General features: G+C 39.2%; 1 protein-coding gene and 1 pseudogene across 1 annotated transcript in view; both read right to left on the bottom strand.

Annotated features, from left to right (window-relative positions):
• The window catches only part of BTBD8 (BTB domain containing 8), a 99,102-nt gene extending 84,067 nt beyond the window's left edge, over positions 1–15,035 (bottom strand). Inside the window, exons 1-3 of the mRNA XM_068538068.1 lie at positions 14,968–15,035; positions 14,685–14,892; positions 8,942–9,136 (exon numbers count right to left, since the gene is read on the bottom strand). Of these exons, the coding sequence (XP_068394169.1) occupies positions 8,942–9,136; positions 14,685–14,833 (344 nt within the window). The 5' untranslated portion in view covers positions 14,834–14,892; positions 14,968–15,035. The remainder of the gene's footprint in view (positions 1–8,941; positions 9,137–14,684; positions 14,893–14,967) is intronic.
• On the bottom strand, positions 14,999–25,431 carry LOC137760604 (lysophosphatidylcholine acyltransferase 2B-like; annotated as a pseudogene).
• Positions 25,432–27,386: the final 1,955 nt, after the last annotated feature.

Here is a 27,386-nt window from a genome sequence, read left to right as displayed (position 1 = left end):
CTTCACTGCTGAACTCTACCAAATGTTTAAAGAAGAATTAATGCCAATCCTTCACAAATTTTTCCAAAAAATATAAGACGGAACACTTCCCAATTCATTATGTGAAGCCAGTATTATCCTGACACAAAAGCAGACAAAGACATCACAAGAAGAGAAAACTACAGACCAATATTCCTTACTAATATAGAGAAAAAATCTCCAACAAAATAATAGCAAAGTGAATCCAGCAACATATAAAAAGAATTATACATCATGACCAACTAGGCTTTATTTCAGGAATTCAAGGGCAGTTAAACAGATGAAAATCAATATTATATACCATATGCTATAGCCTGAATGTTTGTGTCCCCTAAAATCATACGTTGAAAGGTAATTCCCAATGTGATGATATTAGCAGGTGGGGCCTTTGGGAGATGATTAGGTGGAGCCCTCATGAATGAGACTAGTGCCCTTATTAAAAGCGGTTCCAAAGAGATCCCTTGCCTTCTTCCACCATGTGAGGGAACAATGAGAAGTCAGCAGTCTGCAACCCAAAATAGGGTCTTCACCAGAACCCTACCATGCTGGCACTCTGATCTTGGATTTCCAGCATCCAGAACTATAAGAAATAGATTTCTGTGGTTTAGAAGCCACCCAGTCTGCAGTGTCTTGTTGTAGCAGCCCAAATGGACTAAGACACCGTATCAATAGGACAAAAACTACATGATCATCTTAGTTGATGCAAAAAAAAAAAAGCATTTGACAAAATCCAACACCTTGTCATAATAAAACAGTCAGCAAACCAGGAATACAGTAGAGGGAAACATCCTCAACCTGATAAAGGAGATCTATGAAAAACTCACAGCTAACATCAGACTTAACGGTAAAAGACTGAAAGCTTCCTTCCTAAGATCAGCAGAGGATGTCTGTCTGCTCTTACCACTTCTATTCAACATTTAACTGGAGATTCTAGCCAGGGCAATTAAGCAAGAAAAAGAAATAAGCTGGATTGGAAAGGAAGAAGTAAAGCTATCTTCATTTACAAATGGCAAACATGTGTATAGAAAATCCTTGGAAATTCACCAAAAACTATTTGTTAAACAAGTTCTGCAAGGTTGCAAAGTACAAGATCCATATGCAAAAATCACTAGCAATGAACAATCCAAAATGAAATTAGAAAATAATTCCATTTACAACAGCATCAAGAAAATAAAATACTTAGGAATGTATTTCACAAAAAGTGCAAGGCATATCCTGAAAGCTACAAAACAATGCTGAAAGCAATTAAATAAATGGAAACACATTCCAGATGATTTAATATTATAAAAATGGCAATACTCTCTGAATTAATCTGCAGATTCAGTGCAACACCTATCAAAATTCAGCTACTTTTCTGCAGAAATTGACAAGCCAACCCTCAAAGTCAAATAGAAATGCCAGAATAGCCAAAACAATCTTTACACAGAACCAAGTTGGAAGATTCACACTTTCCGAATTCTAAGCTTCCTACAAAGCTATAGCCATCAATACTGTGTGGTACTGGTATAAGGATAGACATATAGATCAGTGGAATAGAACTGAGTGTCTAGAACATGGATTTATAGGCAACTGATTTTCAACAGGGGTGTTGTGATATTGTGATTTATAATATGAACTATATATTTGGTCTTTGTTCACTATTCCCAGCACGTAGCTTCTAAAACCCTTCTAATTTCCTATGTAAAAGCCACAGAACATCTTTTATTATAGTACTTAAGTTTTGTTCCCAGGTCCTGAAATAGCTCCAGAAGGATAAAGGTGAAATGAATGTCTTTTGTTATTCATAGCAAGCCCCTTTCAACCACACCAGAGTTTACATTAGTGAAGTTGGTGACTTTTAGAAAGCTCCTAAAAATGGGGGCTGGTTGCCTGGAGAACCAACTAAGTGCTTTGAAGGTTGGAACTTTCAGCTCTCCCCTCCACCTCTGGAGAGGGGAGAGGTTGAATTAATCACCAACGGTCAATGACTTAAACAATCATGCCTATGTAATGAAGCCTGCATGAAAACCCTAAAGGATGGGTTTCAGTGAGCCTCTGGGTTGGTGGACACATGGAGGTGCTGGGAGAGTAGTGAACCCAGAGAGGGCTTGGAAGCTCCTTCCCACATCCCTTGCCCTATGCATCACTTCTATCTGGCTGTTCCTGAATTTCTTCCTTTTATAATAAACCAGTAATATGGTAAGTAAAATGTTTTCCTAAGTCCTGTGAGCTGCTCTAGCAAATTAACTGAACCTGAGGAAGGGGTCATAGGAATCTACATTTATAGCCAGTTGATCAGAAGCACAGGTAACAACCTGAGGCACAGGTAACAATCTCCAGGTAAATAGTGTCAGAACTGAGTTAAATCTGTAGGACACCCAGCTGGCATCTGGAGAACCTCAGAATTGCTTGGTGTGGGGAAAAACTCCTGCGAATTTGGTGACCACAAGTGTCAGAAGTAAAGTACTCAATGAGCAGAGTATTAAGAGTAAAGGAGACACACAGGAGGGTGTTTTTCCTTTACAGGTATTCAGACAATCCAATGGGAAAAGAAAAGTCTCTTCAAAAAACGGTGCTGGGGGCTTCCCTGGTGGCGCAGCGGTTGAGAATCTGCCTGCCAATGCAGGGCACACGGGTTCGAGCCCTGGTCTGGGAAGATCCCACATGCCGCGGAGCAACTAGGCCCGTGAGCCACAACTACTGAGCCTGCGTGTCTGGAGCCTGTGCTCTGCAACAAGAGAGGCCACGACAGTGAAAGGCCTGCGCACCGCAATGAAGAGTCGCCCCCACTTGCCACAACTAGAGAAAGCCCTCGCACAGAAATGAAGACCCAACACAGCCATAAATAAATAAATTTAAAAATAAAAAAATAAATTAAAAAAAATAAAGGCAGAAAAAAAAAAAAAAACAAAAAAACGGTGCTGGGCCTCTCGCCTTCTGAGACGGCCCACACTCTGTCTGTGGAGTGTGTTCCTCCCAGGGCCACTCTCGCCTTTTGAGACAGACCACATTCTGTATACGGAATGTATCTGTGTATCTCTCTAAGTAAATCCACTTCTTACCTACCCCCCCCAAAAAATGGTACTGGGACAACTAGATATCCAAATGTGAAAGAACAAAGTTGGACCCTAGTCTCACACTATATACAAAAATTAACTCAAAATAGGTCAAAGCTCTAAATGTAAGAACTAAAAAGGTACACACAGGATAAGTAATTGTGACCTTGGATTAGGCAATGGTTTCTTAGATATGACACTAAAAGCACGAGTTATAGAAGAAAAAATAAAATGGAAGTCATAGAGATTAAAAACTTTTGTGCTTTCAAGGATACCATCAAGAAAGTTAAAAGACAACCCACAAAATGGGAGAAATGTTTGCAAATCATATATCTGATAAGAGACTCGTATCTAGAATATATAAAGAATTTCCAAAACTCCATAGTGTAAAGACAAATAACCCTATTTCAAAATGGGCAAAGAATGCGATCAGATAGTTCTCCAAAGAAGATATACAAACAACCAATATGCACATGAAAAGATATTCGACATCACTGTCCACCAGAAGAATGCAAATCAAAACCACAATGAGTTACTGCTTCACACCCACTAGGGTACCTATAATCAAAAAGACATAATAACAAGTGTTGTCAAGAACACAGAGAAATTGGAATCCTCATACATGCTGGTAGGAATGTAAAGTGGTGTAGCCAGTTTGGAAGAGTCTGGCAGTTCCTCAAAACGTTTAACATATGACCCAACAATTCGACTCCTACGTACATAACACAAGAGAATTGAAAGCATACGTTCACACAAAAACTTGTACATGAATGTTTGTAGTAGAATTATTTATAACAGCCAAAAAGTCAGAACAACTGAAATGTATATCAACTGATGAATGTATAAACACAATTTATATCCATATGTACAGAAAAGAGTTAACATAGGTGGGACTGCTATCTTTTGAAAGACTTGATTGTAAGAGTTGTCCTTGGCTGGTATCTGGGAACATTATTTCAACAGTGTTCCTAGCATTCTCTAAATGACAAGGGTGGCTCAGCTGTTGTTAGCTTATGCATTGTTTATACAAATAATATGGTTTATGCTGAACACATGCTTTCCTTCTAGGAGTCTGGAATATGGGTACACATCAGGCAGGGGACCAACTCCTGGTAAAAACTCTGGGCACTGAACCTGTAATGAGCCCCCCTGGTTGGCAACATTACAGAATTGTTGTCCTAACTCATTGTAGGAAAATTAAACATGGCCTGTGTGGCTCCACTGGGAGAGGACCCTTGGAAGCTTGTGTCCTGTTTCCCGTGGATTTCACCCCATGTACCTTTTCCTTTTGTTTCCTTTGTAATAAATCAGAGGCTACAGTATAACTATATGCCGAGTCCTATGAATCCTCCTAGTGAATCATCAAACCTGGGAATGGTCTTGGCAACCCTTGATCCATCACACAATGAAATATTCAGCCATAAAAAGGAACGAGGTATTGATAAACAACACAACATGGATGAACCTTGAAAACATCACACCCAGTTTAAAAACCCACACATAAAAGGCCACATACTATAAAAATCCATTTACATGAAATGCCCAGAATAGGCAAAACCATAATGACAGAAAGTAGATTATTGGTTGCCAGGAAGTGGGGGGAGGAGAGAGTGGAAAGTGCCTGCTAATGGGTATGGCAATTGCAATTACCAAGAATTAAGTTATTAGAGAAACTGACAATAGTCAGTTTCTTTGAGGAATGAAGAGGACTGACCTGGAAGGGTCTATGGATGACTGACCAGTGGTACAGATTGGTAAAATGAGATTCAAAGACAGGGGGTTTAGGAAGAAGGGAGGGAGAAAGGTCTAGAGGCAGTAATGAAGTTCACAAGTGTTTTAAAATGTACCTGGGGGGAGTTCCCTGGTGGCCTACTGGTTAGGATTCTGGGCTTTCACTGCTGTGGACTAGGTTCAATCCCTGGTTGGGGAACTAAGATCCTGCAAGCCACATGGCAAAAAAAAAAAGTTACCTGGGAATTTAGGTTTATTCAGGTATGGTGAGGCCAACTGATCAGGAGATGATTACCAGTGAACAGATAGTTTACAACTTACAGTTCACAAGAGGAATGGGGCATACCATGCCAGGTAGGGCCACATGGGGAAGCAACAGGGTCTATTTAGAGACAAAACAGGGAGGGCAAAGCACAGGCAAAAGTGGTTTTTGTGGGAAGGAATGGGTGAGGCAAGGTAAGCAGCTGAGGAAGTTTAGGATTAAATAGTTTGAGTAATTTGGGGGAGAGGGGGCTCTGGGCTATAAGGGTGGTCTTTAGTTGTCTGGTACCCGGCTCTGGGATGATTAGGGAAGAAGAGTATTGCCTTCTAGAGTATAAGAACCAGACAGAAGAGGTGGGTGTAGGAATGGATTCAGGATTACTTGGTTTGCATATCAAAGGCATGCTCAGGGAATTAGCTAACTCTGGAAGGGGCAGTCTCTCCCCAGTTAGTGAGGCCCCAGATGCCAAGTTACATATATATATAGTTAATATTACAAGACACCTATTCCACCCACTTCAGCCCTACTAGTATAAGGGATGTGGGAGAGAAAATGGCCACCACCTGAGAAAGCTGTAGGGGAAACGGAATCTTTTATACTGTGCTGCTGTTCTATGTGTTTACTTGATTGACATTTTATACTAGCATTTCCCAGTTATTGATGTTAAATTGAAAATTTAAAGGTCTTCCCTTTTTTCTTTCCTTTACACACACATGTGCACACACACACACAAACATGCACACACAACTATAATGTGGTAAGTCTTAGGAAATCAAAGATTTTTATTGAATTTTAATCATGAGGTCATAAAGCAGGAACTACTTTCCAGGGCCAATCATTTGAGCCATATCTGAAGACACGGTACATAAAAAATTTCTTCGAAGACTGTACTTACTACTCTAACTTAAGTGCATAGCAAAGGACCCTACAATAAGTAGCAATATGACAGAATACTTCAAAATCTTTATTGGTTATTTAAAGAGAAGGATGTGTGTTGAAGATACTTATAAGGACTGCATTTCATACAATAAAAATTTAAAAATCTATGTTATCAGAATTTTTACTAAAAAATGTTAATCTCAATACTCCACATTATAATCCTCTCCTTATGCTTTATATTAACACAGAGAAATTTCAATACAATCTGCCTTTTAAAAAGGGGGACGTAGGGGCTTCCCTGGTGGCGCAGTGGTTGAGAATCCGCCTGCCAATGCAGGGGACACGGGTTCGGGCCCTGGTCTGGGAAGATCCCACATGCCTCAGAGCGGCTAGGCCCGTGAGCCACAATTACTGAGCCTGCACGTCTGGAGCCTGTGCTCCGCAACGGGAGAGGCCGCGATAGTGAGAGGCCCGCGCACCACGATGAAGAGTGGCCCCCGCTTGCCGCAACTGGAGAAAGCCCTCGCACGGAAACGAAGACCCAACACAGCCATAAATAAATAAATAAATTAATTAATTAAATAATTAAAAAATAATAATAATAAAATAAAAAGGGGGAGGTATATCACAAGCACTTTCTATACACAAGACACTGATGAGATACCACTGGGAATGCTCACATCGATGAGATGATCTAATCTCAAGGAGCTTACATAACCACAGACATACTTCACTAACCTAACACAAAACAGAATGTGATTAAGTGTTTAAAACAGAGGATTGTGAAGTGCTAGGAAGCACAAAGCCATTTACTCCAATGTCCTTTTTCTAAATATGAGAAAATTGAGGCTCAAAGAAATCATAAAAAAAGGTAATGCACAGCCAGAGGCATATCTCTGTCTTGTTGCCAAGTCCAGTGCTTCCTCCACTCTACCATACTGTCTCTCATTCAATCTTTTTTACTAACACTTTTAAAGACAACAAATAAAGGATAACATTAATGTAATTTCTCTTTCTCTAACATAAAAATTTGACTTTTCCCAAGCATCTTTTTCTAAACATACACTCAATAGCTGGAGAAATGTATACTATCAAAGGGCTACTACTATGAATAATACTTATAATGTATTCAGTGCTTACTATATCTCAGGTCACCGTGCTAAGTGCTTCATAAGCATCTAATTTAACCCTCACAACAATGCTATGAGGTAGGTATTATGCCCATTTTTCAGGTGAGGAAACTAATGTAAGTGATCAGTCCAAGTTCACTCAGTTAGAAGTGGTAGACCTGGCTTGACCACAGAGCCTACTCTACAACAAAGCCACTGTACCACCTACTAGAAAAACAAAAGTGTATATTTTTAAATTGATGGTTGGAACTCAGTGATGAACCTATTATGATCTATACTGGAAAATGATAATGATTTTCTAAATTGCACTTAAAGTATCTGATTAAATTATAGTATGTTGTACTGTTCTTACAAACAGAGGAAGCCAAGGTTATGCATTTTTCTGTTTATGTTTATTGGAGCTTCATATAAGAAACTCTGAAATAATAAAAACAGATCATTCAAGCAACTGTCAGAGCATAAAATGAAGAAAAATACACCAAATCACACACATATACTTAAAGTTTAATTATCCAAAAAGAATTTTCAACATTAAAGTCAACATGATTTTGATTATAGGCAAAAAGTATGTCAGCAAATAACTAAAAGACTAGCATCTAAAAAATACCTAGGATTCAGGACATAAAAACACAAAAATCCAACTCTGATTTCTCATAAAAGTTAAAATGATAATTGGCACTGGCATTAAGGACAGACATACAGACCAACGGAAAAGAATTTAGAGATCGGAAATAAACCCTAACGTTTATGTGTGTATTAGTCAGCTTGGGCTGCCACAACAAAAATCATAGACTGGTGGCTTAAATAACAGAATTTTATTTCTTACAGTTCTGGAGGCTGGACGTCAAGATCAGGTGCCACCATGGTGGGGTTCTGGTGAGAACTCTCTGCGTGGCTTGCACTCAGTCACCTTCTCACTGTACCCTCACATGGCAGAGAAAGAGAAAGAGAGAGAACAAGCTCTCTGGTGTCTCTTCTTATAAGGGCACTATTCCTATCATGAGGTCCCATCTAAAGCTAATTTACTTCCCAAAGGCACAATCTCCAAATACCATCACATTAGGGAGTAGAGCTTCAACATACGACTTTTCAAGGGAAACAATTCAGTCCATAGCAATGGGCAACTGATTTTCAACAAGGCTGTACAGACAATCCAATGGAGAAAGAATAGTCTCTTCAAAAATAGTACTGGGACAACTAGATATTCACACACAAAAGAATAAAGTTGGTACCCTTCCTTACATTATACACAAAAATTAACTCAAAATGGATCACAGACCTAAATGTAAGAGTTAAAAGCATAAACCCAAAAAATTCATAGAAGAAAGTATAAGAATAACTCTTTGTGACCCTAGAATAGGCAATGGTTTCTTATCTACAATAGCAGGAGTACAAGTGACAAAAGAAAATTAGATAAACTAGGCTACATTAAAAATCTAAAACTTTTGTGTTATAAATGACACCATCAAGAAAGTGAAGGCAACCCACTGATTGGGAGAAAATGTTTGCAGATCATATGTCTGATAAGAGCCTAATATCCAGAATACATAAAGATCTCCTATAATTCAATGATATAAAGACAAATAATCCAATTGAAAAATGGACAAAGGATGTGAATAGACAGTTCTCTAAAGCAGATATATTTCTCCTCTCTCAGGATCAATCTCAAGCAGAAATTAGCCTCTCCTAATACTAAGCCTCTAAGACTCTAATACTAATACTTAGCCTCTACTAACACTAATTACTAAGATAATATGGAATTTAAGTTAGAAGGTTATAAAATAGATATGAAAATACATGAAATAAAAACACACATATGTTTAAAAAATAAACAATTACATACTAGATTTAAATATAAGAGAAAAAAAGATGAAGAAAGCACTTACTGTAAAAATATTCTAAATTCTGAAGCTTCAAAGTTCTCCACAGCAACAGGTTCATGATTTGTTAAGTTATTTGTATGTCCAACAGTATGAAAATAGAAATCAGGAACCCTTGCTAAAAGGACTGCTTTGTGTGCTTTGAACAAAGTACAACCTATAGAGAAAGTAACATCTGTATGGACTTCTTCTCTTAGAAGCCTATAAGGAATAAAAAGGAACCACAGTTTAATTAGTGATGCTTAGAAATATATAATATGCCCATTTTTATAAAATAAGCTTTAAAAATAACACATAAACTAAAAATACAGAGAAAACAAAATAAATTTATATGAAAATGAGTTTATTGTCAGTTCATCCAAAGAACATTGTCTAACATTGGTTTAGAAGGCAATTTTCTAAAATTTATAACGAAAACAAAAGGTAATTACACTAAAAGAGTAAGACTATTTTATCAAAAAATATCTTTTCCTTTTAATTCCTTCTACCAATAAAATTTATCTTCTGCTACTTATGTTGATTTTCCTTTATAATGTATGTACCTTAGATTTATTTTGGAAAGAGGACACAAAGTAATGTGATTGTTGACTATTGAATCAATTTTTAAAAATCTTACTAAAACTGAAGCAAAAAAAGTAAACAGTCACCACCACCAGCAAACCACACGCAATAATACACAATCCAGTGTAGAAACTGGTACACGGCACTTTGACTATTGTTAAATACCAAGTCTGAAATGCAGGCTTGGCTGTCAAGAATGTGACATTTAAGCCCTTTTCCATTGCCCACCCCACAAAAAATAGAACTATGCTCTAATCTATTATTAAAATGATGGACTCGAGGAAAGCCCATTCAAATCCCTTTACTAATGTGCAGACATAATTATGGTAAAGCTCACATGTAAAGTGACAGAAGAACAGAAATCAGCATCATAATAGAAACTGTCACAATGTTTTTTCTGTGTGGTAACCATATATTTCTGCTCTGTAAATGTTAAATAATACTTCATATAGTATAACATTATCATCAGCAAGTTATGTATTCTCAGAGGACTTCTGTATTGCAGGATATAACTGGCAATCACACTAGTACACTATAGGAGGTCCAAGTATGGATAAAGATATCCATTACAGTGAAAGCTTAGAATGTTGCCACTGACACTCACTCCCCCAGGACCCAGTTAATGGCTCCTTCCTCTGATCCCTCGGTACATACCTCTATTACAGCACTTCTGTCACTGTATCATTATTATTTTTATAATAATAAAATTATATTACTTTAACATAATTAAAATATATTATATTCAGACAATGAACTCTCCAAAGGCAATAACTGTACCTTCATTAGATAGCAAGAGCTCAATAACTGCTTTTTTGGATTTGGCTGTATTTTACCCTAAACAAAGCAAATGCTTCAGAGCACAAAGCTTTCAGAACCTTGGAAACAATGAGCAAATAGATGCATTTTAGTCAATATGTTAATCAATAAATTATTTTCATAAGTGATTGTTAAAGTTATAGAAGAACGTATTGGTCTCCCAAACATTAATAAAAACTCAAATTGTACAATACAAATACACCATTTATTTCTCCTTCCCACCCACCTTCTACCCATCCCCCACTTCTCCCCAAGTGAATAAACAAGCATTGCAGCTGGTAGCCATACAACTGTCACTAGGGAATCTGCCTTGTTCATAACAGATGCTCATGAGTATTCGTCAAATAAAAAAAAGTTAATGTTTTAAAAAATGTTAATGTGAAAATACAGTGCTTTTTATTTTATAAAACCACCTGTATCAGTTATACGCATATCTTGTTATCTGTTACAAGTAACAATATCTGACTCAGACCTGCTTAAACATTAAGGAGTGTTTTACTGGCTCATCTAATAAACTCTAGAGGAAGGATAGGCTGGAGCAAAGGCTCAGCGGTGTCAAGGCCCTGCTTCTTTCCATCTTATTTCCCTGTCACCTACTGTATTCACCTATCTAAAGCATTTTAGACTACTGATTAAACCCAATTCTCACTAAAAATTTATTGAGCATGTACCATGTACTAAGCACTGGGGACATAAAGGGGACTAAAGCATAGTATCTGCCCTCAAGGAGTTTGTAGAAGAGTATGGAGACCAGGCCTGAAAATTAACGCGTGTGATATACTCAATAGGACAAACTAGTAAATTTTTTTCAGGGACAGACATAAGAGAAGATCTTATAGAGAAAAGGAAAACCAAAAGGAATTTTAAAGATTGCGTAAGAGCTGGTCAAGGAAGCAAGGCAAGGTAGGGGGGAGCTCCTGCCTCCATGCTCCTTACAGAGGTTTGTGTTGAGTGTGGAGCTACAAATTGGTCAGCAGAGTATTGAGGGGATAAGAAGTGGCAGATGAAGCTGCAGGGATAAAGATGAATAAGAGACAAAGAGCTTAACTGTATCTTACAGTTGAAGGGGAATGATCAAATAGTTCAAAACATGGGCAATTTTATTTTTCAAAATATCTCCTGTTAGTTGTGTAGAAGGGGAATTACAGGAAAATGAGAATGAAGGGGAAAAAAACTACCGCGCAACACAAATGAATGATGTAGAGGGTGTGAGCCAGGAGAGAATCAATGGTGATAGAAAATAAGGGATTAACTTAAAATATATTTAGGTAATAGACTGGCAGGAGTTGGTGACTGGAAGTACAGGGTGAAGGGAAGGGACTAACCTAGGATCTCTCTCATATTTAGCTTAGACAACTGGGTGCTGGTGATGCCACCAGCCATTGAACTACATCTGCTATGCCAACTTCCCTCTTAAACTCCAGACATATTTTCAATTCTCCTGGATATGGCTTCCTGAACATTCACTAAACTCCCCCCTTTCAAATGTCCTAAGAATTAGCACCATCTTTTATGCTTCTCTTTCCCTGTGTTTCCACGTGTAATCAGTCACCAAGCCCATGAATTGCACACAGGAATCCCTTTCACCTTGTCCGTTTTCACTGCCATTATGTATCCCTTGACTATTACAAAATCCTAGTTGGTTTCCTTTTTTTTTCCAATTTCTTTCCTCAATTCAAGATCTAATTATGTTCATCCTCTATTTAAAAAACATCAATGATTCTCCACTGCCTCCAGAATACATTCCAAATTCTTCACTGAAGAGTCTCTATGGTCTAGTCTTAGTTTACCCATTCACCTTCAACTACTTTGCCTGCCATACCCACAAACCCCTTCCAAATAAAGCTACCAAATTGTACCACATGTCCCTGATGCTCTTAGTCGCATCTGAATGGACAACAGACTGAGGCAAGGTTAACCATTAGCCAATGTGGTAGTTAAACAAGTGAACTCTAGCAGAGATGTTCTATAATAATCAAGAGCCAACTGATCACATTCTTAAGAGAGTTTCAAAGAAAATTCAAGGTAGAGTACGAAAAAGGAATGGGTAAGGAGAGAAGCAGAAATGAAGGAACAAAGTTACTGGAAGATCATTTTGCATAACTACCGTACTTTAGAGAAGGGAGACTGACTGGGTCCATATTCTGGTCATGAGACCTTGGGCAAGTCACTTTAATGTCCCTGGAGCCAGACTGCCAAGATTCTTATTCTGACTCCACCACCTCTTCTCTAAGGCTCAGTTTCCTTATCTGTTAAATGGGAATAATTACAAGATTTACCTCACAGGGGAGTAAATAAAACACTGCATGTCAGCCCAGTGTCTAGCTAATAGTAGGATGGCAATAAGAACTTTTATTACAATTGTCTTGAACAATGGTCCATATCTCAATGAGGTCTTATTGTACAATTGCTGTCATATCCCAAGCAACTTTCCAATTCTACACCAGAGCTGGCTTTTTGACTACTGAAGCTGTTTCCTATTTTTTTCTCACTTCTCCATATATCCTATTGCCTCAGGTAATGCAGAGGAGTCTCTGTTCCTTGCTGTTTGAAGCAATTCAATACAACTTGCTTTCCCAAAATAAATGAAGCTCTTCCAAATCTCTATGCCTTTGTAAAAGCCATTCCCCTTGTTTAGATACTCTCTGACTTCTCCCTTCCTAATCTCTAATCAATTTGTAATCAATCCCCAAGAGATCACTCAAACATCACCTATAAAGCCTCCCCCAAATTACCTCAGTCCCCATTATCTCTGTTTGGCTATTACCTTTCTCAGTAGAGTGCAAGCACAACACCAAAGTCATGTCTTATTAATCTTTGATTTTCAGAACCTAGTACAGTGCTAGGTATCTGGTGGGTGCTAGCTACTTTATTAATATTTGTAGAATAAAACAATGATATTGCTGTGCTTAAAGAAGATTACTTTGGCATAGCATTCAAGGTGGCTGGGTGAGTATATGAGATTTTTTAGTTGTTTAAAAAAAAAAACACAAAAACACTTTTGCTTGTAACAAGAACTTGGGACTTCAGGATCCTATCCTTTAATTACTGCTAGGATGAGGATAAATTGTTCACCTGCTATACTTATGACCTCATTTTCTTTATATAAATTAGATGTATTATCTTCTTTAAATTCATGACACTTCAAGGCTCACAATACAGCCAGAAGAATAGAGCCACTGAAGAGGAGTACCTCATCCTTAGAGATTCATCCTAGAAACAGAACAACTTCACTCTCATTTTTTTTAGTGTTGTACATCAATTCCCCCAGTGGTGGAGACAAGGCAGAATCTCTCATAGACAGGCCCAAATTAAAAGGAAATGGTTTTGCTTTATAAAGTTCAGTTTATAACTGGTGGAGCCTTAAGTGTGGGCAACAGTAAGCACTTTTTAAATGTAGAATGCTGCACAACTGTTATTAATAGTAATTATGTTTACACTAGTTCAATAGTTCTCAAAGTGTGACCCAGGCCAGCAGCATCACCTGGGACCTTGCTAGAAATGCAAAAATTTCACGCTCCATCCCAGACCAACTGTATCAGAATTAAGGTCTGGGTCTCAGTAAATCTAAGCTCTCCAGGTGATTCTGATGCACACTAAAGTTCAAGAATCAATGTTTTGGTGGAAATGGAAACTAGCTAGGGAAGATTTCTAAGCTTCATTTTCTTTATAAACTGAGATGACGTTCCTGGATTCACTACAGCCTGAGTTAAGCTTCACAACAACTCTCCATTTGCTAGAGTCCTCGTGAGAACTGGGAATTGCTGGGAGTTGCTGCGGGCTGTAGAGTATTCTAGGAGGAGAGGGGAAGCCAGGTTGCCATCAGGAAGTATTTCTACGAAAGCATTTCTGCTAAATCGTTTAAGGAGAGCTCAGAAGAAAGAGACCTCCAACGCTCCAGTAATCTGATCCATTTTTACTCATTCTAAATAGATACTCAAAAAATTTTTTTAAAAATAAATAAATACTCTTCTACCTAATTTTATCATTGTTCTTAGAATTGTTTGAGCTTATAAAAAGTTGTGTAAGTTTCAGGACCACGAAACCTGTATCCACCCCGACATTAGCGAGTCTTTCAAGACTTAAGCCTACCCGTGTTAGAGTATTTTGGCATAAACTGGTGCTGCACGTTAACTATGATGGTAATTTTGGTTTTCTTCTTGAATCTGGTACGTGGTCTCCGAGGTGCTCTGGGTTGGTTATATAGGGCGAAAGAACCCGCTTTGTAGTGAGGAGACAGGTGAGCGTCCTGCAGTGGCCTGAGGTGAGGAGAACAAAGCAGGGAGGGATGGAGAAACCGAGGAGCCACAGTTTCTGGTAGGAAGTGGGCGCCTTAAGAACTGAAGCAGCCTGCGTTCCCGCCTCCTCCTACCTGAGCAGATCCTGGCTGAGCTGCTCCGACACCATCGCCTTCAGCCGGCGCCGCTCACTGGGCCCCTTCCTTTGCAAGCCCTTATTGCAAACTCCAGGGGACTCTAGAAGTACCACGGGGGCCACGCTATCCTCCCCACAGCGGGCCATGTTCCACAAAGGTACGGCGGCGCCTCGCAGGCCCAGTCCAGGGTCTCACTTCCCCGCCTCTGGAAGAAACGGGCGTTTCAGACCGAAAGCTCTGCTCCTACCCGAATCCGCCCCCTAAAGGAAAAGGCTGACACCTCTCGTCTGTTTGTTGACGGTCCCTTATGGCTACCGAACAGCAGTCCCGGAGAATCTCGGAGACCCGGTCCGCGCCGGCACGTGACCCGGGAGGGTGTGCGCAGGCGTAGTAGCTCTGTTTAACTCCGCCAGCGGGCGGTCCGCGCAGCGCTGCCCAGGGAGCCAACTATTCTGCGGAACTAACCAGGTCTGCGCTTTATCCCTGTCCCTCTGCTTTCTAGTTGGCGCTAACCAGTCATTTAAATAAATGTTTTATCGAGAACTGAGTTCAAATCAACCAGTGCAGCCTTTCAGCACTTTGTCTTCCTGGGGTGTCAGCGCTTTTTTCCCCAGGAAAGACAAGTTCACTAGACCTTTACTGCGGCGAGTCACACTCCTTCACTTACTGCTTTGGGCAAGAAAAATTGGGGGTGTGAGGGGCGCGGGAAGAACTTCGTAAAATCAGCAGGAGTCACAACACTCCAGAGCCCCCTGCAAAGGGTATGGTATAATGTCTAGAAGACTCCTTCCCCTTCTAATCCAGGGAGTGGCTCATATAACTGCTCTTGGACTTCAGCAGAGAAATGTCAGTTATATTCCCCCACTTTGCATATAAAGCTCTAAAAGTTATGAGGTGGAAGAAAGGAAGTAATGTTGTAGGGGTAGAGTCTTTAATTGAGCAAGGAATTGGGTGGATTGATGAGCTAATAGAATTCTGAAAATTTGGTGTGGAGAAAAGAGCTGGAGCGAAATCACTTAAAAAGTCTTTTGGTTTTTTATTTGATTACTTCTTCCAAAGAAGAAGGTTCAATCCTTCTGCTTCATTCAGAAGCTCTGCACAAGGTAACAAGCACGTACTAACTGCTTGGAAAATATATGGATATTGTACCAGAAGATTGGCCAAGATGCAGGCATTTCTCCAAATAACGACCTTCTCAATTGTTCAGACACCTTAATTATGAATATAGTGGATAACTGATTTTTAATCATTCCTATAGAAAAGAGGAGTATCAAAGATAATATGATAGTTAATATTTATTGAGTGCTTTTTAGGCGAGAAAACTGCTCTACCTGCTTTCTATGTATTAACTCAATTAATCCTCACAACCACCATTTAGGTTGGTATTGCTATGAGCCCAATTACAGATGAGGAAGTTGAGGCATGAGAGGCTAGATAACTTGGTCAAGGTCACACAGCCAGTAAATGGTGGTCTAGGTATTAAAACCCAGACAGTTCAGTACAAGATTCTTTCCCTCCAAAGTCCTGTAATACTTCTACCATGCCCCTTTATCAGCTGATGAAGCAAAAATTAGGCTACTCTCTGGTTGGGAATGGATAACAGATGGTTTCTGGTCCATGTAAATTTAATTCTCTTAAACTACCTTAGGCAGCTTAGGCAGCTTTGTGAAGTAATTAAAGAAAAAGTACCCTCTCAAAAAACAAAACAAAAAAATAGTTTTAATGATGCCTTACATTCCACCATTAGAGATTTTTTACTTAAAACATTATTTCTATTTTAATTAATTTATATCTGTAGTCATTTACACCTTAATGTGAGTGAAATTATAAAAAATTTTTTCCTCAAAGGCTTTATGATCAGGAACACTAGAAAGTCCTGGGAAACTAGCAACAGGAGCTCTGAAGGTAAACACTGCTAAACCCATAATTTTAGTTAGGGTTGGCCTTAACTGTGATCCTCATGTATGAAAAATAAGTTTAGGTAAAATTGCCTTGGAAGGCAAAAAACTCATCTAAGTACTACAATTTCATGAAAAAAGTGATTCTCTTAGATGTATTTTTTTCTTTCTTTAAAAAGTTTTCAAATGAAGCATTTCAAACATACGAAGAAATAAAGAGAGAGGTACAGTGAACCCCAATATACCCGTTACCAAAATTCAACAATAATCAAGATTTGGGCATATATGTTGTATCAGTTTTTCTTTCCTTCCTCATCTTTTATTCCTTCCTTTCTTTTTTTCCTTCCTTCTTTCCTCCTTCCTTCCTTCTTTCCTTCCTCCCTTCCTCCCTCCCTCCCTCCTTCCTTCCCTCCTTTCTTTCTTTCTTTCTTTCTTTCTTCCTTCCTTCCTTCCTTCCTCCCTCCCTCCCTCCCTCCCTCTCTCTCTCTCTTTCTTCCATTCCTTCTAAAAATTTTAAAAGTAAAGCCCCAATCAATTAACTAGGGATTGCAAAATGATTTTATAATTCTATCATTCTTTCTACACTTATTTGCTAGAAATTTGCTGGAAATCTTCTGTAAAGAAGAATTTTCCCTCATCAATTAGAAATACTGGATATCCAGAAATACATTTCACACTGCAAAGGCAGGATAAATGCTTAATTCTCTTATTTAAATTGTCCTTTTTTCAAAGGCCCACTCATATTATGGAAGGTAATCTGCTTTACTCAAAGTCTACTCATTCAAATATTAATCTCATCTAAAAAATACCTTCACATCTAGAATAATGACTGACCAAATATCTGGGTACCATGGCCTAGCCAAGTTGGTGTAAGTTTAGAAAATACTCTTATCCTCTTGTGTGTCTCTCCTTTACTCTCACGCCACTATCACACTCACAGTATTTCTGACACCAAATGTGGGGGGGGGGGTTACACACACCTAGCAATTCTGTGACACCAGCTGGATGTCAGGCAATTTAACTCAATTCTGACACTATCTATGTGGAGACAGCATCCGATCCAACAGGTTTAAGGCTTAGTCCCACAAGACTGCTCCCCTCTTTTGGTTGCCAATTGCAACTCCAGGTTGTTACTATGGTTCTAACCAATCAGCTATAAATATAAGGTTCCCACAATACTATCCTTGGGTTCAATTAATTTGCTAGAGCAGCTCACAGAACTCAGGGGAACTGACTTACTTACTGTTTTTCTGTTTATTATAAAAGGACACGATAAAGGATACAAGTAAACATCCAGTCGAGAGAGGAAAAGTATTGGGTGGGCCAAAAGGTTTGTTCATTTTTTCCTGTAAGATGGCTCTAGTAGCACTTAGTTGTCTTTATCATTTGAAACAATTTTGTTAGATTGTATGTGACAGCTGTCATATCAGCATGCATTTAAAAAAGACATCAAAATTGGTGAATTTTTGTGTAGCCATTTTAATATGGAAGATGGAAGAAAAAAAGCAACATTTTTAGCATATTATGCTTTATTATTTCAAGAAAGGTAAAAATGCAACTGAAACACACAAAAAATTTGTGCAGTGTATGGAGAAGGTGCTGTGACTGATTGAACACGTCAAAAGTGGTTTGTGGGGACTTCCCTGGTGGCACAGTGGTTAAGAATCCACCTGCCAATGCAGGGGACACGGGTATGAGCCCTGGTCTGAGAGGATCCCACATGCCGCGGAGCAACTAACCCAGTGCGCCACAACTACTGAGCCTGTGCTCTAGAACCCACAAGCCACAACTACTGAGCCCCCGTGCCACAACTACTGAAGCTCGCGTGCCTAGAGCCCGTGCTCCGAAACAAGAGAAGCTGCAATGAGAAGCCCACGCACCGCAATGAAGAGGAGCTCCCTCTCGACACAACTAGAGAAAGCCTACGCACAGCACTGAAGAACCAACGCAGCCAAAAATTAATTAATTAATTAATTATTTAAAAAAAGTGGTTTGCGACGTTTCGTGCTGGAGATTTCTCACTGGACGATGCTCCATGGTCAGATAGACCAGTTGAAGTCGATAGTGATCAAATCGAGACATTAATTGAAAACAATCAACGTTATACCACGCGGGAGATAGCCAACATAGTCAAAATATCCAAATCAAGCACTGAAAATCATTTGCACCACCTTGGTTATGTTCATCGCTTTGATGTTTGGTTTCCACATAAGTTAAGCGAATAAACCCTTCTTGACTGTATTTCCACATGTGATTCTCTACTGAAACATAACGAAAACGTTCCGTTTTGAAAACAAATTGTGATGGGCGATGAAAAGTGGATACTGTACAATAATGTGGAACGGAAGAGATCGTGGGGCAAGCAAAATGAGCCACCACTAACCACACTAAAGGCTGGTCTTCATACAAAAAAGGTGATGTGTATATGGTGGGATTGAAAGGGAGTCCTCTATTATGAGCTCCTTCTGGAAAACCAAACAATTAATTCCAACAAGTACTGCTCCCAGTTAGACCAACTGAAAGCAGCACTCGACAAAAACATCCAGAATTAGTCAACAGAAAACGCATAATCTTCCATCAGGATAACCAAGACCGCATGTTTCTCTGATGATCAGGCAAAAACTGTTACAGCTTGGCTGGGAAGTTCCGATCCATCTGCCGTACTCACCAGACTTTGCACCTTCAGATTTCCATTTATTTCGGGCTTTACAAAATTCTCTTAATGGAAGAAATTTCAATTCCCTGGAAGACTGTAAAAGGCACCTGGAACAGTTCTTTGCTCAAAAAGATAAAAGTTTTGGGAAGATGGAATTATGAAGTTGCCAGAAAACTGGCAGAAGGTAATGGAACAAAAGGGTGAATACGTTGTTCAATAAAGTTCTTGGTAAAAATGAAAAATGTGTCTTTTATTTTTACTTAACAACCGAAGGTACTTTTTGGCCAACCCAATATGTACGAAGGGGCATGGAGTTTCCATGCCCTCTCCAGGTGTGCCACTCTCCCAGAACCTCCATGTGTTCACCAACCCAGAAGCTCTCCAAAATCCGTACTTTGAAGATTTTTATGGAGGCTTCATCCTATAAGCATGACTGATCATTAACTCTATTTCCAGCCCCTCTAACCCTCTAGAGAATGGAGGGGTGAAGATTCCAAGCTTCTAATCATGAGTTGGTCCTTCTGGTGACCAGCCGCAATCCAGGAGCCCACCAAGAGGCATCTCATTAGAACAAAAGATGCTCCTATCACCCAGGAAATCCCAAGGGATTTAGAAACTTAGGAACGGGGATCAAAGACCAAATATTAGAACTAAGGATGATCCTAACGCTCTTATCACTTAGAAAATTACAAGGGTTTTAGGAACTCTGTGCCAGGAACTGGGGCAAAGGCCAATATATAGTTTCTATTATTTCACAACATATATAATGAACCATCACAGTGTCAAAGTATGCATATTTAGATAACAAAAATGTAAAGAAACACAGGAAGTGAAACTATAAAAGTCAGGAAAGCAGTTTAAATTTGGGAGGAAGAAAGAGGTTGTAATTATGATTGGGGGCATAGAGGAACTTATAGGGTGGCTGGAAAAGTTTTAATGTCTTGAGCTGAGTTAGTTGCAACAGTGTTTATCTTAAAACAGATTATATTCATAATATATAATATACTTATGTAACAATTATTATTAGCTACAGATTTGTTTGGTATAGTTTTTAACTGTAAGCACTTTACAATAAAAAGGTTATTTTAAGTGTTACCTGTTACAGATAGAGAACTAATGGTTACCATAGGGGAGAGGGAAGGGGGTTGCAATTAGGGGTAGGGGATTAAGAGGTACACTATTATGTATAAAATAAGCTACAAGGATATACTGTACAACACAGGGAATATAGCCAATATTTTATAATAACTATAAGTGGAGTATAACCTTTAAAAATTGTGAATCACTATATTGTACACTTGTAACATATAATATTGTACATCAACTATACTTCAATAAAAAAGTGTTATATATTAAAGAGGGTTTAAATAAAGCAGTGTTTAACATTTTGAGGTTAAAAGGTAGAGTATAATGAAGTAATGACCCTGACATTTTATATAGCTCACTATCTAATTAGAGATAATTTCAAACTTCAGTGAATATTTGAGTAATAGTACCATTGTTTGAATAAAGATATATCTTGGTAACTATTTTTAAGTGAAAATCTCTTATTTAAATGAATAATTTCCATTACCTTTAAAAAGTCATTGTATTTGAATTACATATGCATGCATTATTATCATGGGACTATCAAGCTGGGGGGTTGTTACAGAATGAATTATTTGTGTCCTCCCAAAATTCATATGTGGAAACCTAATCCCCAATGTGATGGAATTTTGAGGTGGGGCCTTTAGGAGATGACCAGGTCTCAAGGGTGGAGTCCTCAAAAAAGGGATTAGTGCCCTTATAAATTAGACCCCAGGGAATTCCCTGGTGGTCCAGTGGTTAGGACTCTGCGCTTTCACTGCTAAGGGCACAGGTTCGATCCCTGGTCGGGGAACTAAGATTCCACAAGCAGCACTGAGCAGCCAAAAATAAAAAATAAAAAAATATATAAATAAATAGAGACCCCAGAGAGCTCCCTCTGCCCTTTCTGCAAGGTAAGCCCACAGTGAGAAGACATCTATGAATTAGGAAGCAGGGTCTCACCAGACACTGAATCTGCCAGTGCATTGATCTTAGACCCTGCAGCCTCCAGAACTGTGAAAAATAAATTTTGGTTGTTTAAGCCACCCAATCTATGGTATTTTTGTTATAGCAGCCTGAATGGACTACAACAATGGGCATTATGAAATATCACTTATCCATCTCCTTTTCTCAGATCAGAACTGCATGGAAATTATTTCAAAATAATATTTGATTTTTTTTCTTTCCCTTTCCTTAAGCTTTCTCCATCTGCTCACCTTTCTCCCACTCTTATCTCTTCTTCCTTTCTACTCTTTCAAAATACCAGGAAGCTAACTAATGACCTTTAAGCTTTAGGGGCCCCACTTGCACAAGCCCTTGCAAAGGTCTAGTAGGGTCCCTAGGAATGTGTCTACTTGGGTATGTTTTTTGTAAGGTCTGCATAAGTAAGAGATTTTGACTACAAGTGATCAAGACTCTCTTTCCCCTTAGTCATATACCCCCTCATATCTGGTGGCATTGAGTGGCTGTAGGCATTTTGAGGATTCAGCCACAATGAAACTGAGTTGGGGATACAGTAGTTTGGGTTAGCAAGGCATATTTATTGGTTCAAAATCACTTCCACATCTAGATAAGTTGTTGCTCCCTGTCCTGGTGTAGGAATGGCTTCTAGGAATACTTCACTGATTCATCCTACAAGGTGACATGAAGGGGTAGGGCTCAAGGTCACATCACTATGTGAAGATGTCTTACAGCAAATGATGCTGGAAGTCCATGGATAGTGAAGGAGGTACACAACAGTAAGCAGAAGCCTCAGTTTTCATGGGTGCCTAGTCAGAACAAAAGAAATATTCTCAGTAATGCAAAACATTCGACTATAAATACAAACTTTTCCTTTTTGGTGAGAATCATATATAACAGAATTTATCAGAATTCCTGTATTTATAACCTATGTTTATTATATTAGCTTTCTTTTCTCATTTCTTTTCTCATGATTTCTTTTCCCATTCTAAATAATCACTTTTATACCTTAAAAATAAATAAATAAAGGGCAGCTATGCCATATATAAGTATTTCAATGGTACTCCCAATACTATATCTTCCTGATGTTTATTTTCATTTTGTCTTGTACAATAAGAACATTTGGGCTACTTTGAGAAAGAGCAAGGAAGCATTTATGCAGCAGATCCTTTTTGGAGAGAATAATAATGGTAACAAAGTATTTATTTATTGCTAGTAGAGCTCTTAATGAGATATTTTCTCTGCAAAAATGAGGGAGAGGTGGTGGGCTGTAATATTCCTCTGGCCTTAATTTAGCAAAAAGAAGGCCCTTTATTTTACTTCTTTATTTTTCTTACTTTAAGCAGAATAAAGGCACTAACTAGAACCATGCTGGGTGAACAAAGTTATAAGCAGATATCTTATTTTTCTACCTTTAGGCCACATTGAAACAAACATACTATCTGAAGAAGAAAATTAGGTACTATAAAATCAAATTGAAATATATATTCCTTAAGCACATTTTAAATATCGTAATTAAGTGCCCAAGCCACTTAGAGTAAAAACTATTGTGTTTTTCCTCAAAGGATAATTTTTATTTCAATCATAGTTTCAACTTGGATGTTAACTTTCACCATTTTCAGGGCTGACTTTAACATCTGAATACGACCATCAAACCTGTACTTGTGGGACTTCCTTGGTGGTGCAGTGGTTAAGAATCCTCCTGCCAATGCAGGGGACACAGGTTCGAGCCCTGGTCCAGGAAGATCCCACATGCCGCGGAGCAACTAAGCCCGTGTGCCACAACTACTGAGCCTCCGCTCTAGAGCCTGCGAGCCACAACTACTGAGCCCACATGCCACAACTACTGAAGCCTGCGTGCCTAGAGCCTGTGCTCTGCAACAGGAGAAGCCACCGCAATGAGAAGCCCGCGCACCGCAGTGAAGAGTAGCCCCTGCTCGCCGCAACTAGAGAAAGCCCGCGCACAGCAACGAAGACCCAACGCAGCCAAAAACAAATAAATAAATAAATAATTAAATTTATGAAAAAAAACCCCCCAAAAACCTGCCGTTGTTGTGGTAATGGATATATATAGGCTGCCTGGAGGTCTAAGTATGAACTAAATAACTTGGCATATGCTGGATGCTTCAGGGCAAAATTCTTAAAGGTCCTGTATGAAATGTACTGAGTTCTGTCCAGGTATCTCCCGAAAGAGTCTGGAAACATCAAGATTTGGCACTCCAAAAGCTGCCCGAAGTATAGCAGGTAACTCCTGTTCGGTTATGAAACCATCATCATCAAGATCAAAAAGCTTAAATGACATTTGCAGAATCTTTTCAGTGTTGGCAGGATTGCATAGGACAGTCAGACCTATCACATACTCTCTGAAGTCTATGCTGCCATCATTATTCTTGTCAAAGACGGCAAAAAGTTGTCTCAAGGGCTCTGAAATTGCGAGTTTCAAATAATTCGCCAACTCTGTAATTCCTATCTTCCCTCTTTTTGAGGCAACTGCAATTGCAGCATATTCATCCAAACACTGATGAATCATTATCCCAATCTAACTTTTATTTCTGGCTAATTTTTGTAAATTCAACCAAACCGGCTTCCATGGGTAGTCAAAGGTTACCTGCAGAAATCATCAGTCTGCAATCTTCATAAGTGTGATCTGTCACAGGCACCCCAAGAGCATTGGCCATGATGATCCTCACTGTATCGGCAAAAAGGACAGGGTCTTTTTTTTCTCGGTCATTTGGGATATAAACAGGCATAAACTCAACTTCTACCCTGGTGAAGAGTTGACTCAGGGTCAATATACAGGTCTAGAAGCCTGTAAACCCCTGCCAGGTCCAGGTCACGGTGTCCAGGGTGTTTGGGTACCTGAGCAGCACTGGCTGCACAGGAACACCCGGAGCGAAGGCCCCTAGCTTAAAGGTGACCAGACAGCTGCGGTTGGTACACACTCCTTCCAGGAAAATCAGGATCTGTGGCCACTTCCTAACAGATGTCACTCGCCTCAGGATTTCTTCCCGGGTATTCTTCCTCGAATTGGGGTCATCTCGGGTCACAAGCACCGGCTGCGTTGACAGTAAGAATTTCCCAGCCACGGGATACGCACATATTGACTCACGGAGACCACCGAGGGGAACCCTGCCACAACACAGGCGACTGCGTCAAAGAAACTGGAGTGCGGTGCTGCAACGAAGATGCGGGCCTCGTCTCGGGTTGCCTTTTCCCCTTTCACTTTAACCAGGGACCCTGCTAAAAAAACAGTCACCTGAAACAAGAACTTGAGGGTTGGTTGCACCAGTCTTCTTCTCCAACTCCTGGCGGGCTTGGTTGGTCGAGCACGACGGCCTATGGTGGAAAGCGCAGCCACGGGGCCAGAGGAAGATGAAGAGGACGGCGATGCAAGATACCCGCACCGGCACCAGCACAGCCCCCATGAGGACGATGTCGGCCACGCGCTGATGTGCATCTGCTGCATGCAGGGGTTGTCCACTGCCGGCGGGTACAGGGACTTGCTTGTGGCTTGGCTGAGGGCGGATTCCAACACCGCAGCCTCGGAGTCCGAGGTGGGCTGTGCCGTGAAGCCCACTATTCCTTAGTCTCAGGACGCCTGTAGCTTGGATCTGGGGGCGGCCCCCGGAGTGTATCCCTGCCCCATATTTAAGTGCTCTTTCCGTTCGCACATAATTAGAATTCTTTGAGGCAATTGTGGGTTAATAGAAAATGACATATTACCTTTAAAATCAGAAAAATAAAAAATGGTAAATGATGTAACAGGAGAATTAGAATCATATCAACAGCACAATCTTTTGCTTTTTGTAAATGGCCTCCTTTTGACATATATGCTTAATAAATTATTTTCACATAATTTCTGAAATTTACATTAAGCATATTTATATACCTACTAAGGATGAATTAAATAGATGAATATTTATTAATCACAATTTTTAAATTTAAATGCCATTACCAGTCAAGTTTACTTACAGTGAGATGCTTTGGCAGTTGGTAAGTCTAATTCATTTACTCTTCCTACAAATGGATCTCTTTATGCTAAGAGGTCTAACTGATGGCAACCTTGAGCCTTTATATCTGTTACAAGTACTCTTCTACATCCACTGAAAATTAGAATACATCCATTGTCATAGGCCAGGATTAGCCGTGGCACGTTTTGACGCATATTGTTAATATTTGTCCAGATGAACTGGTCAGCATTCCAAACTGACATAAGTAACAACAACGAGAAATCTTAAAATCACCTTTGTCAGAAACACGTTTTCATTAAAATAAGTCAGGATTACTTCATTGCCTCACCACACACGGTCAATAAAGTCTTGTTCCTTCCTTTGTTGCTGCCCTTTGAAAATGATCAAGAGGGAAGCATAATTAAAGCTGGTGTGAACCAGGCTCTCTGCTAAACCTTGTAGCATTTGCTGTATCAAATATTCCTGTTTGCTAATTGCTAATTTAAATTCCTCCAGAATTAAAAGTCAAATTGTAAGTTTCTGAAAGATGTTTCTAATTATTGGAACACACCAGGTTACCCATAAAACAGAAAGAGCAGTGTGGATACCAAAGCTGGTTAAACAGAATGTGATCTAAGTGGAAAGATTTATGGGCTTTACAACCAGATGGATCTAGGTCTGATCCTGGTTCCAACCCTTGTACTGTGGGCATTGGCCAATCTCATTTTCACATCTGTAAAGTGGTGATACTCCCTGCCTTGCCATGTTATAAGGCACAAGTACTCCCTACCTTGAGATGTTATGAGGCACAAGTACAATGTACATAGAAAACTGAGATTTTATTGGTAAATACACATTGCTAGGATACAATGATGAGAATTCTTAGGGACATTCCACTTTCTTCTGTCACTATCAGAACTATGCTTAGTGAGGGAAACATTCCTTTCACCAGCTTAGTCTTATTTGGGAACACAGTTGTAGTCTCTAAGGAGCCATGATTTGGCAATGTTACTGGTTGTCTCCCATGCCAGATGAGAGCAACCCAAGAGAATGGGTAGTAATCCCTTGAGTTGGTCTCATCCTCTATCCTGTAATTCTTCCTGCCATTTTTTTTTTTTTTTTTTTTTTTTTTTTTTTTTGGCCACACCGTGCGGCTTGTGGTATCTTAGTTCCCTGACCAGGGATTGAACCCGGGCCCAGCAGTGAAAGGGCCGAGTCCTAACCACTGGACTGCCAGGGAGTTCCCTTCCCACTCTTATCTGTAAGGCTCATTAATACTTTTGAACCCTTGTTTAATTTAACTGCATTCTGTGTATGGTTCTTAAGGGAAAGATCAACATTACCATGTCATCTTTCTTTCATATTTCCCACACAGTGCCTAGCAGTGTATCAAATATATTATTTATTCATTTAGCAAATATTTGAGTTCCCACAATGAGTCAGGCTCTTATTCTAGATGCTGGATATATGTCAGTTAATAAAGCAAAAATCTCGGCCCTGTGGAGCTTAGATTCTAGTGCACATAGGAAGTACAGTATTCAATCCTTGTTGCATTAAATGGGGCAAAAGGACATTTTGATCTTTTTTCTAAATCTCTCACCAATTTAGCTGAAGAATCAAGGCAAGTAATTTAATGGATGTGCTTCCCTACAATGTTTAATAAATATATATGTATATATAGAATCTTCATATCCTCTTTTGTTACTCTTCCCAGTGTAAGTAGTATGTATGGCCTATTTTAAGATGCACATTAATCTTGTCATATCTGCCTTCAAACTAATAAATATACTATAAATCCAAGAGATTTGATAATAGAATTTTTTAACAGTTAAAAAATAGTAAAAAGAACTTTGGAACAATAAAATAAAAATTTATACCATTGCAGTTTTGCCTTTTAATATGGCACAGCTAATCTTTAATATACATTTGTAAAAGGCACCATATATTAACAGGGTAAAGAACGCGAAAAACCAAAACTGAGCCACTTTCTCCAACTTCCTTTTTGTACAAGTGTGTACATTTTAAGGCAGATGCTTTTCTGTGCAAAATACAACAAGAAAAAAACCAACATTATGTTACAAGTTCACACATTCTCAGATTTTTTTCGATGTCATTTGTCAGGATATTTATTTATGATAAAGCATATTAAAACAATTTTTCCTAATGAAGC

Source organism: Eschrichtius robustus, chromosome 3 (assembly GCF_028021215.1).
Source record: "Eschrichtius robustus isolate mEscRob2 chromosome 3, mEscRob2.pri, whole genome shotgun sequence".
Classification (NCBI taxonomy): domain Eukaryota; kingdom Metazoa; phylum Chordata; class Mammalia; order Artiodactyla; family Eschrichtiidae; genus Eschrichtius; species Eschrichtius robustus.
The sequence above is the reverse complement of the archived record's forward strand: the minus strand, read 5'-3'. Positions and strand labels throughout refer to the sequence as shown.